Source organism: Corvus moneduloides, chromosome 2 (genome assembly GCF_009650955.1).
Source record: "Corvus moneduloides isolate bCorMon1 chromosome 2, bCorMon1.pri, whole genome shotgun sequence".
In the NCBI taxonomy this organism is placed as follows: domain Eukaryota; kingdom Metazoa; phylum Chordata; class Aves; order Passeriformes; family Corvidae; genus Corvus; species Corvus moneduloides.
The window spans coordinates 26,368,755-26,381,957 of NC_045477.1; the positions used below are offsets into that span (position 1 = coordinate 26,368,755).

The window sequence follows — 13,203 nt, forward strand, 5'->3', positions numbered from 1 at the left end:
TTGTTACAAGCAAGAGAAACATGAACACACCTCTCTTCCTGGGATGTTTTGTGAACTATTTCCTCAAGCCTGGAAGGAGGAACAGAACACCCTCAGCAGCAATTAAGTTCAAGCATTTGTGAATCTGGGCTCTAAACCAAAGCTTAGAATGAGCACTCTGCCCAATGTATTCATTAAAGACTATGTGCCAAACTAATGCTGCTCTCCAAAACCATCCTCATAAATTTCCCTATTGTAATTTTGGGCGAATGTAAGTTAAGCTTTCCAACATGGAATGGTTTCCATATAGTGGAAATATTTAATCAAGTGGGATTTCACATGATCAATCTGAAACATGTAACTCTATAGAATAGCTCCCCCTTGCTCACCAGGGCTGCTCTCCAGCTAACAATTGCTCACAGTCACTTCCTCTAACAAATCTCACCTACACACTAAATTTTACCATGGCCATGGATAGTACAGCTGCAAAGATTTGCATGTTATGCTTTGGGTTACTATTTACCCTATTTTACTGCTAAGCGGATGCAAATCCTTACCCATTTTTAGACAGCAGTTAGCATTCCTGTTGCTGCAAAGGGGATACACAGTTCTCCTTCATTATAATAAGAAACCTGCCTGGCCATCCAACATAATCTCTCTGAGACCTCCAACCTGAAGACAACAGAAAGATTTCCACATGTTAGACAGAATCAAATCTCCAGCATGAGTAAAAACTTGGATGAACAGTTATATAACCAATACCTTTGTGCCATCTAAGACTTTGGCAAATAAGTATGATAGCACTGGTGAAATTTACAAAAATGAAAATCATTAAGCAGGACAAGAGTTGAAAGCAAGAACTAAATGCACTTTATAATAGCTGAAGATCAGTCATTTCCGTATTTCATGTCTCATAATGCAGATATTTCAGGCACAAGTGTCAAACATGGTTTTTAAGACATTCATCTTTGGTTTGATGCTCTGTCTTTAGAAGGACGATCATGGCTGATTTCTATGTTCTCACTTGATGCAAGGCAAAGCTCTTTGGAGCTTCGTGTAAGAAGTTACTGCTCACATAAATGCAAAGCAATCTAAAGCTAACAGTATTTTCACTCTTGAAAATATCTGCTGAAGTTGGCAGCTGTGACTGAAAAAGACAACAAACTCAGGCAGGTATATATTGCAAAGCTGTATGCAATGAAAACAAAAAGTCTTCTTGCTACTAAGTCTTTTGACAGTTTGAGCATTTTTTTAAAGTTTCATTTCCCAAAATAAAACCTCATAAACCAACTGAGATTCTGGAATTTACACTGAAATATGCCTTCTTTTGATTCTCTATAGATGCAAACAACTAGGATTCCTTATGTTGAAACGGCCTGCTATACAAGCACAATGAAATTAGATGCAAAAAGTTTTTCAACAACAACGTTATATTAATTTTTTACAGTTAATATATACTAGAAAAAAATACAGAAAACCAGAAAGAATAGAAATTTTAGATTCATAGTTTATAACTTGACAGTCATGGGCCACATATGAAAACAGGCTGCCCCTCTTGATGGATCAATGACAGGAGGTATGTTAATATAGCAATAAGCCATCAATACAGTACACAAGCTTTATACACAAAGCCTGGACAGGATGGCAGAGAGGAACAAAGGCAGGACTGTCTTCAGTCCAGAGAAATGCATCACTTACTGCTTACTATACACTCTGGTATGAGGCTCTGACACTGAACTCATTGCTTATCTTCTTAAGAATTCTTCTGACAGTATCTTTCAACTATGAAAGACACATTTTTGCAGGGAGGAAATTATAAACCAACATCTTTTCCACTGCTCTGAGAGAAGAGGCTTTAGGAATATACCAGGAATCCCTTATCAGCATCCCTGTTCCCTTGCCTGTTTCAAAATTCTCTGAATAATTTGGAACTTCATTTTCATCTCAGTCAAAATACAATCCAGCAGATACCTCAACAGAAATTCTGAGATCACTATGCCTGGCACTCTGCAGAATGACTTCTCTCTCTACTAAACGAATGCAAGACCTTATCAGTCTGCCAGGGTAGAGCAACACTAGATGATATTGCCACCTGCACTCTCTTGCTCAGTGCTCCAAATGATGAAGGGCGTTACTGTAGTTGCATAATATTTGTTTTCAAAGTGGACTCAGTGCAAACTAAGCCTCTACACAAAGCCTTTCTAAACATACACGAAAAAAGATGATGCATTCATACTGTTTAATAAACTTCAGTTTTATTCAAGCTCTTTCAAAGTTAGGCCACATAAGCTGCATGTAAAATTCACCAGCTGCTATAAAGGCATTCCAGATTCCATTTCCCCAGACACTGGGTGACAGGCACAAAGGAATACAACTCTCGACATATACAGCTTGAATACTGTCCTCATCCATACTTGACATCCAGCCCCAAAACAGTTCCAAACAGTCTGTCAGTGGGGAAAAACGACCCTTCCCTATGTTAATAAAAGATTAACTCTCTCACTAGGAGCAATTGCACTCCTCCGAGCCAGCCTCATGCTAGAGGGAATCTTCATCTGTATCGATGTCACTGCTTGGTTTGTTCAACCTCTCAAATTCTTCTCCATCCTACAGGAACCAGAAACAAAAGAGAACAATATGAGCAAAAGTCATCTCTTGTTATGAATACCACCAAAAAAAAAAAAGAAAAAAAAAAAAAGAGGTTTATTCTGAAGGCATCACTTAAAGCAAAATCAAGACCCTGTAATTTAAATCTTACTAGTGTGTTACAAGGTTGAAGAAATACATACTCATAAAAAACATTCCCTGCTTCTTTAACACTTTTTAGTGACTCACTGCCTAAAACAACTTGTAGCCCATTCTTCCATACAATCATAAAATGGTTTGGGTTGAAAGGTACTGGAAGGCTGCTAGAAGGTCTCCCTGGAGCCTTCTCTTCTCCAGGATGAACATCCCCAACTCTCTCAGCCTGCCTTCATAGGAGAGGTGCTCCAGCCCTCGGATCAACTTCCCCTGGACTCGCTCCAGCAGATCTAAGTCCCCAGAGCTGGACACAGTACTACAGGTGGGATCTCACAAGAGCAGAGGGGCAGAATCACCTACCTTGACCTGTTTGCCATGCTGCTTTTGATGCAGCCCAAGATATAGCTGGCTTTGAATGCTCACATAGTGCTATTCATTTCTACAACAGCTGCTTAGTTGTAAGTTCTAAAATAGATGACACCCGGCATACCAAAAATATATGAATTTGTGTTATTTATTGCTCATTAAACAACAAGCTAAAAAGGCACCATGTGGAATTTCTGAGAAACATCTCTTCCAAGTTTAATGTTTGTTGGAACGCGGGGACAGCGCTCTCTGCTGGTTACAACGTGCACCCACGGCCCGCTGTACACAAACACTAACCCTTCCCACCAGGCGAAGGCTCAGCTCTGCTGAACCACAGCTCCAAGAGCAAGCCGTCCCCGACACATTCTAGGTAACGAGATCACTATTCAAATCAGAACAAAATACACTAGCAGGCCTGGAGGAAATATATAGCAAGGAAAAAGCCCCAAACCATGTTAAAACTCTGTATTTAAACATTACCTTTTTGTCTTCAGCTATCTTTGACTGTTATGGTAGAAAGAACCTTAACATCAAATGTATAAACTTCCTTATTATGTGGCCTAAACTACACAGACTTACCAGTTCTACCTAGGTACAATTATTTCCCACGCATCAATTCCAATTTCCGAATGCCCTGGACAAGTAAACTCTCTTGGTTATAAAGCTTTCAAGAAAAGATTTGTACAAAGCTGAAGTTGCTCATAGGACTGTCTACAGTCACAGCAGGAAAGCAATGCTTACCTAAGCTTCATCATTTCAAAAAGTGGCATACGGAAAGCGATACCAAAGATTTTAAGAAATACTGTGGAGCTTTGGTGTTGAGGGATGAGTCCAGTCACACACAAGCTGATTCTTCCAAACATGTCATAGCATAAAGAGTGGTAAAACAAAAGAGAAACCACAGGAGACAAGTACTGGAAAGCCTTACCCCACTTGACCTCTCCCAGGCATCTCCTTTGATGAGTTTTCCCCTTTCCCGCAGAGTGGCATATTCCAAGCCTCTTGCTTTACTGGCATTATAAATGAATATGGAGAGAAGCACTACAGGAGCTTCCAAAAAGAACTCTAGAGAAGGCCTGAAGTCAAAGATGATGAAAGACACAGTGGTGATGATGACAGTGTTGATCTGAGCAGTCATAACATGGAACATGTTGTCTCGGAACTTCAAGATGAAGGCTACAGACAGCCCCAGGAAAGCTGTGACAAATATAAGAGCCACGGAGAAGATGTTGTGCCCATAAAAGAAGCCACAGTTCCCTATCTGTCTCCGGTCCTTAGCCTGCAGCGCCAGCATGAGCCCATTGAACAGCACCCCAAAGGCATAGAGCTTGCTGTTCTGCGTGAAGATACTTTCCCCAAGCTGATCCACATCTTTCAGCATCTTTTCATTGTAGATGTTAGCCAGGGCAGACACAAAGCACTGCACTAGAATAAGCAGATGGCCCAGGCTGAGGCGGAGAGGCTTCAATGCTCCTGCCATGGTACTGGTCACATTCCACTGGAAGCTGTGAAGGAAACTTGGTGGTGCGCAGTCACCCTTTTCCACGCATGCTTCCTCAGGTCCAGTAGAGAGAAGGCAGTGGTTAGATGGCCTAAAAAACATATTGTGATGAAGTCCATGTGCAGCCAAGCTGTGCTGATGGCCTCCAGTTCCTCGAGTCAGGGCAACGATGGACAGGAATAAAATCACCAGAGACGCCCATTGTACCCAAGAGAGTCTTCGCCTAGTACACAAAAAAGCCACTAAGTTTAGAAACACAGTGGCATAAATTAAATGACAGAACATCCAGATCTATAAAACATATAAAAGACATCATGCCACAGATAAGGAGACAGACAGGTGTAAAGAAAAGTCTTTTCAGAAAACAGTAACATGCCAAAAATGCGACACATTTTTCTATGGTGAAGGGGGCCGAGTCTGGCAATCAAAGAAGCACAAAATGAAGTATTCTGAAGAAATAAGGAAAAGGAAGGTCTTTCAAGATCAAGTTATTTCTAGATACTGATTGTCTAACAAGTTAAAAGCAACTCTTGTCTCCATGGGAACAAAGGTCTGATGAATAAAGTAAAAAAATCACAGACATCCAAATAATTACCATCTTTCTTGGGAAAAGGTTCACTATACTGCTCTTTCCCCCCATGATCTGGAGCCCTTTTCTAGTATTTTATGATGGTAACTCTTGTAAGTCTACAAATGTAATTCATAAAACTATTAGAATTATTTATACTGTTTTTCCACTCAAATAAAGCCTGCTTATCTTGGCAAAAACCAAAAATGTGAAGATTAAGTGAACTGTGACATCATGAGACACAAAACTAAAATGAGGAAAAGCATTTCAAGTCAGACTACCAGGCACTGTTTTGGTATATTTAACATCTATAGGAAAGGCTTATTTGTGCCACATTCAACACAAGCAACTTTTACAGTGTAAAGTTAATACCCATTTCCCTGACAGTCTTTTTTGAATCTAAATCATACTATAAAGAGCACAAATTTGGCAAACTGGAACACATCGTCTGGCTTTTGTCACATGAATAATGAAAGGACACATAACTACTTTTCAAAACATACTATGCAGTTGACCAGAAACACATCAGGACTGGCACCAAACACACCTCTATCTTTCACTCTTCTGTATCTCATGCCCTCTTACTAAACCACATTTACACTCTAACTAAGAACTGCAACAGACTATTAAGAAGTACTGGTAAACATGAAGAGATTTAATGTAAAAATTAAAGCTTTCTTCTTACTATTCAATGACTATATAATCATGATTTCAACTGTTTTCTACTAGAATTGACCAAATGTGTAGACGTATGAAGGGAGTCCTAATAATCTATTATTTCAGATGGAGAAAACAAAACCATCTCTCCAAGTTGATACAGCCACAAGGAAAGAGAATTACTGTTCCCATCACACAAAGAGAGAAAATGTAGCTTAACTTTATCAAAGCTAGGAAGATTTAAATTTCATTTACTTTAGCAAATACTACTTACTTTAGCACTATCCTGAAGAGAAGAGCTGTTGTTATAATGACAAAATTTGAGAAGAGTACAGCCATTGCCTTGAAAGAGAAGGAGAGGAACAAAATTATACTCTAGACACACTGTGGGCACCAAAAACCTACAGACTTCAAGTGTTCACCTTCCTGCGAGGTACCAGAGTGAAAAGCACTGGTACTTAATTTTCTTCTTCACCCAAGAGGTACAATAACACACCCATAAAATGATACTCAGGTCCCGTTTCAAAATCTCAAGGAAACCACAGAGCCCAAGCTCCACTGCGGTGGGGAAAGCTGTACTGAAATGAAGATGTGAGGAAACCAACGCAACAGAAAACTTACTTAACAGAGAACAGTTCAGTTTTCTGTCAGATCAGTTCCCCAGCCAGGCTGACCAGTCAGCTGCAAAAACAGCTGCGTTGCCACGAAGGAGGAAGTTGCTCCAAAACGAGAATAAGCAAAAAACAAAGCAAGGTGAGGCTGCTCCTGGCTGCAGTGCCATTTGCAGTGTTCATGTAATTCCAGACTAGGACAAGGCACTACCAGAAAACAAACTTTGTGTATGTCAAGTGCATTTGCTGTTGAGTTTATCAAAGATAATGAGGTACTTGGCTTGATTTCTCAATACTGCAACTGTAATAAAAAAACCCCATCTATTTCAAAGTAAACTGAAGACAACTCTAAAGCTTCTGTTTAATTTGGGAATAACTATATAATAACATCAGTGCTCTAATCCATGGCCATGATCCAAAGCTAAAAACTCCTTGTGGCAAGGATTGTCTGTTTTGTCTCTGTATTAGACACTCTATACTGGGACACCAAACCAAGAAGAGGCTCTTTTAGGCACTCCAGTTACCACTAAAGATCAGAATCCACCAGCACCAGTAGGAAAAAAATCCTCTTTTTCAGGGTGGGGATGTTTTTCAAACTATGTTATTTAGGACTGCCCTGCATAGTCAGTACGTGTACAAAAGATCCAGGCATCTGAAGTTTTTGGTCCAATTGAGCCTCAGACTGAACTCCCCTTTTTAGACAATTTTACACAAAACCATATATGGATTCAGGAGTACAAAACATAGACTTTATCTTGAATTTTCTCGTCATTTCCACATTCCCAACTGTGCTATAGCAGAATCTTTTTCATTTACCAGAGGAAAAGCACAGACTCTTTTCCGATCTTCATTCCACTCTACCCCAACATACTGTGTGCTGAACAATAATTCTAATGAAACAGCACAACACAGGGTCTCAAGTAAGCTGAAGACTTACTGACAATGAGACATCTGCCTAAGAAAACACATCTTAATTTTCCACTTTGCAAAATTAAAACTCAGTAAATATTCATGTTAGGTGAACACTGTGGAAGGAGAAAAATACTGAATAAACAAGGAAATTTGGCAGAAATCACTCTGGAAAAAAAGAGTCTTTATTCAAAACGTAGAAGTGTTCCATGCACACTCTGGTTTTGCTTTACAGTCCATCCAATATCTCTGGTAACATAATATGATCAAAATCTTTAAAAGAATAGTTAAAAAGAATTAATTTTGAGTCGCTTTGTTCTCTGAAACTTCAAGAGACCTCTGTTCCAGATGAAAAAGAATATGAATATCAAAGTTCCCAATGCCACTAATCTGCACATGAAAAGCGAAGTCTCAAAAGGTAAGTCCCTAGGAAATTTAGCCACTAAAAAGTATCCACAGTTATAGCTGAAGTTTCAAGCAAAAAAATCTCACCAAAGCAACTTTATACTTCCAGCAACTGCTCACCCAGGTACTACTCAGTCCCAAAACTATGTAGTATTTAAAGTCACATGACCAAGTTCAGTCAGGTATGGCCATCTTCCTCTTAAGCATTTTCACCTTTTCACATTCGTGGTCTTGTATAGCACCAAGATACTCTATCTTAGAGGTATTTAGTTATCTCTTTTAATACGTATTTATCATAATAATGTTACAGTTTCAGCTAACCATCACAGGATTTCTCCAATTAAAAGATGCTAGAAGTTCTAAGAAGAAGAATCTTAGAGCACATGTTCTGAGGGGAGAGAGACAGTGTATATCTGGGTGTATGTGTATGTAAAAGAAAAGCTGTGCATATTACAAAGGATTACCTTAACTGAACCAAATGAAATTGCTTTAGAGAGAAATAACATTTATGTAACCTCCTACGCATCAGGCTTTGCTTTTACAAATGTTATAGCTGAATTTCCTTCCTAAAACTAAAAACTGAAACAACCCACAAACAAACAAAAACCAAAACAAATAAACAAACCAAATCCCACCCAAACAAAAATCACCCCCACCACAAACAACAACAAAAAAGTCCACCAACAGAAAAATCCCCTACTACAAACCACAGAACCAAGCAGCTGTGCATGCTATTTTAAGATATCTGACTCTTGACTTTATTAGGTTTTTTCAGCTGAGTCCAGTTCTAGACTCTGAACTGGTCTGTCCCTGACAGAAATGTACACCTAAGAGAACAATATTTTAAAGAGAAATTCTGATAGAGGAGGCAGAAAATCATTTATTTTTAATGTTCAACAGGGGAAACCACAGTATTTTATAGCAAGCACAAACCATCTCTTTCCATCTTATTGAAACATAGATTCTGAACCAAAAAGTATCATGATACAAAAATAAAAGCAAACACAAAACCTGTACAATTTCCCAAGCATATGTAGGTTCATCCAAAAGGATGAGGGTAGCTAGAAGAAAGTACCAACTAAATTTTGTACCTAAACATAGCGAATAAACAAATGCAAAAATTAAGTCAGTTTTTTTCCTCCCCTCCTCAGTTTCTGTCACACTTACTCCCTTTGTCAGATTACATTTACTCACTTTATGCCACATGCATGGAGTGGTACAAACCACATAGAAAAGTGCAGCTCAAATAATAGCAAAAATAAAAAAAAAAAGGATTGAAAGAGAAATAAGAGAAATACAGAGTTGAAGAAGGCAAAGGAGGAAAAGTACTAAAAACTCACCCACTTCTTAAGCACTTCACCCTATTTCTAAATCACTTTGGATGGAGAAAACATAAAGACTCTTCTCTGCTGAAAGCTATACGACACTGACCAGTGGGCAAGAGAATGGGAAGGTCTGGGGGGTCAGGTAACAGATTATTCTTTCACCTGCCACCGTTAAAACAGCAGATAGCCTCAGTTACAACCTTGCCTTGCCAGTGTTACCATGCTAGATAGCCTAAGAGCAGTATTACCCACTAAGACATTGGAAGCCATGTTATTCAGTAAAAGTATACTTACTGGCTGGAGGTAGGACAGTACGTAGAAGACAATCAAATTATCCAGAAAGTAAAGAAAGGCAGGGATGGACCATTTCATGGAATTACATACATTCTTCCAGGAAAAACATTCAGAGAGATGATCCATACAACCCTTTTCTGAAAGGAAAAGAAATCAGTAAGAAGGACATCATTCTTACTATTGAAGAACGTAAGAGAATAGGTACCACTGTTGTCTTTTCAGGAACACCATTAGACTGAAAACACTTGGGTTCCACAGTCCTCTGGCAACACAGAAACCTGTGTTCCAGGGCAGAAGACACAGCTGGAGCAGCAGTCCTGTGTCTGCGGTGTTCATCTCCTTGCTTCAGCAGAGAAAACGTCACAGAACCTGTTACATCCATCAGAGCATTTGTCCACTAGGAGCAAAAATTCAATTGTCAACCATTCTTTCAAGGCCAAAAAGCACCCCAGAGTCCCCACACAATAGCAACATCCTTACTGGGTGTGACTTTCTACAATAGGAACAATGACACAGACAGTAGATTTCTTCACAGAGCACCCAAAGGTCAGCCAGTTAAGCCAGAAGTACAAAATAAACCAGAACTCAGTATCTGTAGACCACAGCATGTGATCTGGGTAAAAAGAGAGCATTTAGGAGGAAAGAAGAAAGAAAGGACAAAGCACAAAGAATGACATTTACTTAGATATTCAGGACACAAACTTTAGGAGGAAAACTCTGATAAACTTCAGACTACCCCAGAGCTGGTGCCAAAAGTACTTTATTAGCACAGATTTAAAACTACCCAATGTTATCTAATCCTCTCCTGAAGCACCAACACACTGACTTCAGCAATACTCAGACATTTGGATTAAAAAAAAAAAAAAAAAAAAGAGACAGAAAGACAGAAAGACAGAAAGACAGAAAACATGCAGTCAGCAGTAGGCAATGATGGCAAACATTGCTAGAATATATTTACTGTCTTAGGTAAGTCTGTACTAAATGGTGGAGGTGAAAATTTTATTAGCTTGCCAGAGCCATGACTGTTTCCTGGAGAAGTAGACAAAGCCAACAGTTCAATTTAACATGAACCTCCAGTGCCTGACATCCTCTTCCAATTTAAATATTTGTTCTCTACCATTCTAAAATGCTATGAAGTTCATCTCTCATAGTTTTTACATAAGGACAGAAAGAAAAAACAAAAATCACCTGCAATGCAAAACCTGTGGCAAGCAGAGTGTCACCTATCATTAAAAAAAAAAGTATTTGTAGGACAGCAAATCTTAGAGGGTCAACACAGTTATTTTAAACATCGGTACTTACCTTTTTTCCTATTCCAGAGTGCCAACACCACACAGAGGACCACTTTCACTACTTCAGAACACATGTTCACTGTTGTAGGAAGGTAATCATACTTGTTATCTGTGGGATTCAGCAAATCAGAGAGTACACGATCAGTTTCTACCTCCTGTATTCATAATTAGAGCAAGAACCTATTTTAACCGCTCCAATCACAATTTTAGTCACAAAAGTCTTTGTCAGAACTTCTGTTATAAATGTTTCAATACTTATGATATACAACTTCCTGAATGGCCTCTTTTCTGAGTTGAAATCTTTCCTCATTTGGTCCCAGTTTACAGCAGAACTTTTTTGGAAGAACTTAAGAACATCACTGTTTTTAAAAAAAAATTAGAACAGGAATGTTTTCCCCAAAGAACAATATGGTATTTTTTAACCCTCACAAAAAAATGGCTTCCAGGATGACATAGCCTTCTTTTAGGACTGGCAACACCAGCCAGCTTTAGCATGCCCACTAGGATACCACTTCTCTCCTCAGCCTGTTGCAGGAAAAACAGTTCAATCAAATCATGTACCATCAATAGTGCTTAAACAACAATCTAGTCTTCAAAGTGTCAGCTATAAAATAAATCACCTGCTTCATCTTTTACAGATTATACACCTGGCAACCCAAGTTACAACATTATGGTAGACCACTGGCTAGACATTTTTCAGTGCAGAAACACATGTCTCTATAAATATAATAGGAGGTTTATGCAAAGAACGCTGCAGGTGAAGAAGCAGGTTTTTGGGTATCTGTTTCAGACCAAACACCAATGCTTTCTTATTCAAGGTGCATCAGGGGTATTGCCCAACAGTACCTTCATTGGCAGAATACTTCATGAGGAGGATTCGACTTGAGCCCAACGCAATGAACATTCCTCCAAGCAGAAAGGTCTGGCTGGTTGTCTTGGAGCAAAGGGCAAATCGACTACACCACTCCAACTTCATTCTGCTGCCTTGCTGTCAGCGCCCTTTGGACGGCAGGATAAAAAACCACTATAAGCAGTACTTCCAAAAACTGGTTACACAAGGCAAAATAAGTGTATTTTACTGCTTTGTGTTAATTTATACAAAGATGCTTACATCACAGAACAAGCCTTGTCCTACAAACTATTTTTTACTTACTTAAAAAACAAAAAAGATCGAGTTCAACCCATGACTGAACACCGCCATGTCAACTAGACTATGGCACCAAAAGCGACGTCCAGTCTTTACTTAAAACACCTCCCGGAATGGTGACTCCAACACCTCCCCTGAGCAACCTATTCCAATGTATAATCATCCTTTCTGTGAAGAAATTCTTCCTGATGTCCAACCTAAAACTGCCGTGGCACAGCTTAAATTGTGTCCTCTCGTCCTGTTGCTGGCTGCCAGGGAGAGGAGGCTGACCCCCACCTGGCTACACCCTCCTTTCAGGCAAGGAGTGATAAGGTCACCCCTGAGAGAAGGATAAGCTACAAGGACCACCAAAGGGGGATAAACAATGTACACACAGGGACTCTGAAGGTAGCACAAGGAGGCTGGCTCCTGAGAAGTCTCCGTCTACGGCATACAGATTAGCTAAAAGGATTAAGTACTTCACACGCTTATTTTTCTTTAATATATTTTTAAGTGCTCTTGCTCCTAATCCCAGCATGGAGAAGCGCTACAGCAGCGGAGCGAGACCAACCCCTCAGAGCTGACCTGGCGCCGGCTCGTTCCCCGCGGCGGCGGAGGCACAGGGCAGCCAGAGCCGAGCACCAGAGCCGCGTTCTCCGCCTCCAGCGCCGCCGTTACTCGCCCGACCCGTTAACGGGCTCCGGGGCCTCAAGAGCCGCCCGAGGGAGGAGCAGGGCGGGGAGTCCCTGGGGGCCAGCTGCGGGCTGGGGTCCGTCCCATGGTGACGCTCCGTCCCATGCCGCCGGGGCGGCCGGAGCGCGGCGAACCGATGCGGGGGGACACCCACCTCGCCGCCTCCTCCTCACCAGAGGAGGAACACCCGCCGGGCTTTACCGACAGCCTCCTGCCACGTCGCTGCTTCAGGCTGCAGCCAGGAGCGGCAGGGCGGCGGCCGCGCGGGGCGAGCGGGACTCCGAGGCAGCAGCGCCCGGTGCTCGGACGCCGCGGCCGGCGCACCCCGGCGCACCGGGTCCCGAGGCGCTGCGGCAGCGCGGTCCCCGTCACTCGTCCCCGCCGCCCACGGCCGGGCTCCCCCCGGGCCCCACCCGAGGTGCTGCATGAAGCCCCTTCAGCGCCCTCCCCTCCACTCCGACTCACCCCCCTCCCCGGCCTCACCTGGCGGGGCAGGGCGGGGCCGCGCGCGCGCCCCCTGCCGCGCCGCGCCTCGCCCCGCCCCTCGCGGGCACGCGCGCGCGCGCGCGCCCGCTCTCCCCCCGCTCTCCCCCGGCCGGCCCGGCCCGGCCCCGCCCCCGGCACTCCGGGGAACCCCCGAGCTCCGCCCCCAGCTCGTGCCCGCCCCCCGGGGGCCGCGCGAGCCACGGCCCCGCCCCGCCCCTCCCTCCGCGCCTTCCCGCCTTGCGCGCGCGC

The 13,203-nt window shown here is 42.1% G+C and overlaps 1 protein-coding gene across 4 annotated transcripts; it reads right to left on the reverse strand.

The window, feature by feature from the left end:
- Positions 1 to 2,212: 2,212 nt before the first annotated feature.
- SLC35A5 (solute carrier family 35 member A5) lies at positions 2,213 to 13,004 on the reverse strand. Of its 4 annotated transcripts, none has more exons than XM_032098581.1 (7): positions 12,952 to 13,004; positions 11,496 to 11,648; positions 10,660 to 10,758; positions 9,358 to 9,494; positions 6,088 to 6,155; positions 4,016 to 4,811; positions 2,213 to 2,586 (listed from the first exon to the last, which is right to left on the reverse strand). In XM_032098581.1, the coding sequence occupies exons 2-7, from the start codon at positions 11,623 to 11,625 to the stop codon at positions 2,518 to 2,520; spliced, it is 1,299 nt and encodes a 432-aa protein (XP_031954472.1). In that variant the 5' UTR covers positions 11,626 to 11,648; positions 12,952 to 13,004; the 3' UTR covers positions 2,213 to 2,517. The 4 variants fall into 4 exon arrangements, with proteins under 4 accessions (XP_031954472.1, XP_031954476.1, XP_031954474.1 ...); XM_032098585.1 differs by lacking the exon at positions 12,952 to 13,004 and adding an exon at positions 12,623 to 12,725; XM_032098583.1 differs by lacking the exon at positions 12,952 to 13,004 and adding an exon at positions 12,361 to 12,580.
- Between the last annotated feature and the right edge of the window lie 199 nt (positions 13,005 to 13,203).

Coding starts and splice junctions, on each gene's coding strand:
- SLC35A5 (XM_032098581.1), bottom strand. CDS start 11,625: ATGAAGTTGGAGTGGTGTAGTCGATTTGCCCTTTGCTCCAAGACAACC. Junction 10,759..11,495: donor GAAGTATTCTGCCAATGAAG/GTACTGTTGGGC, acceptor TGAATCCCACAG/ATAACAAGTATGATTACCTT. Junction 4,812..6,087: donor CTCTTCAGGATAGTGCTAAA/GTAAGTAGTATT, acceptor TTTGTGTACTAG/GCGAAGACTCTCTTGGGTAC.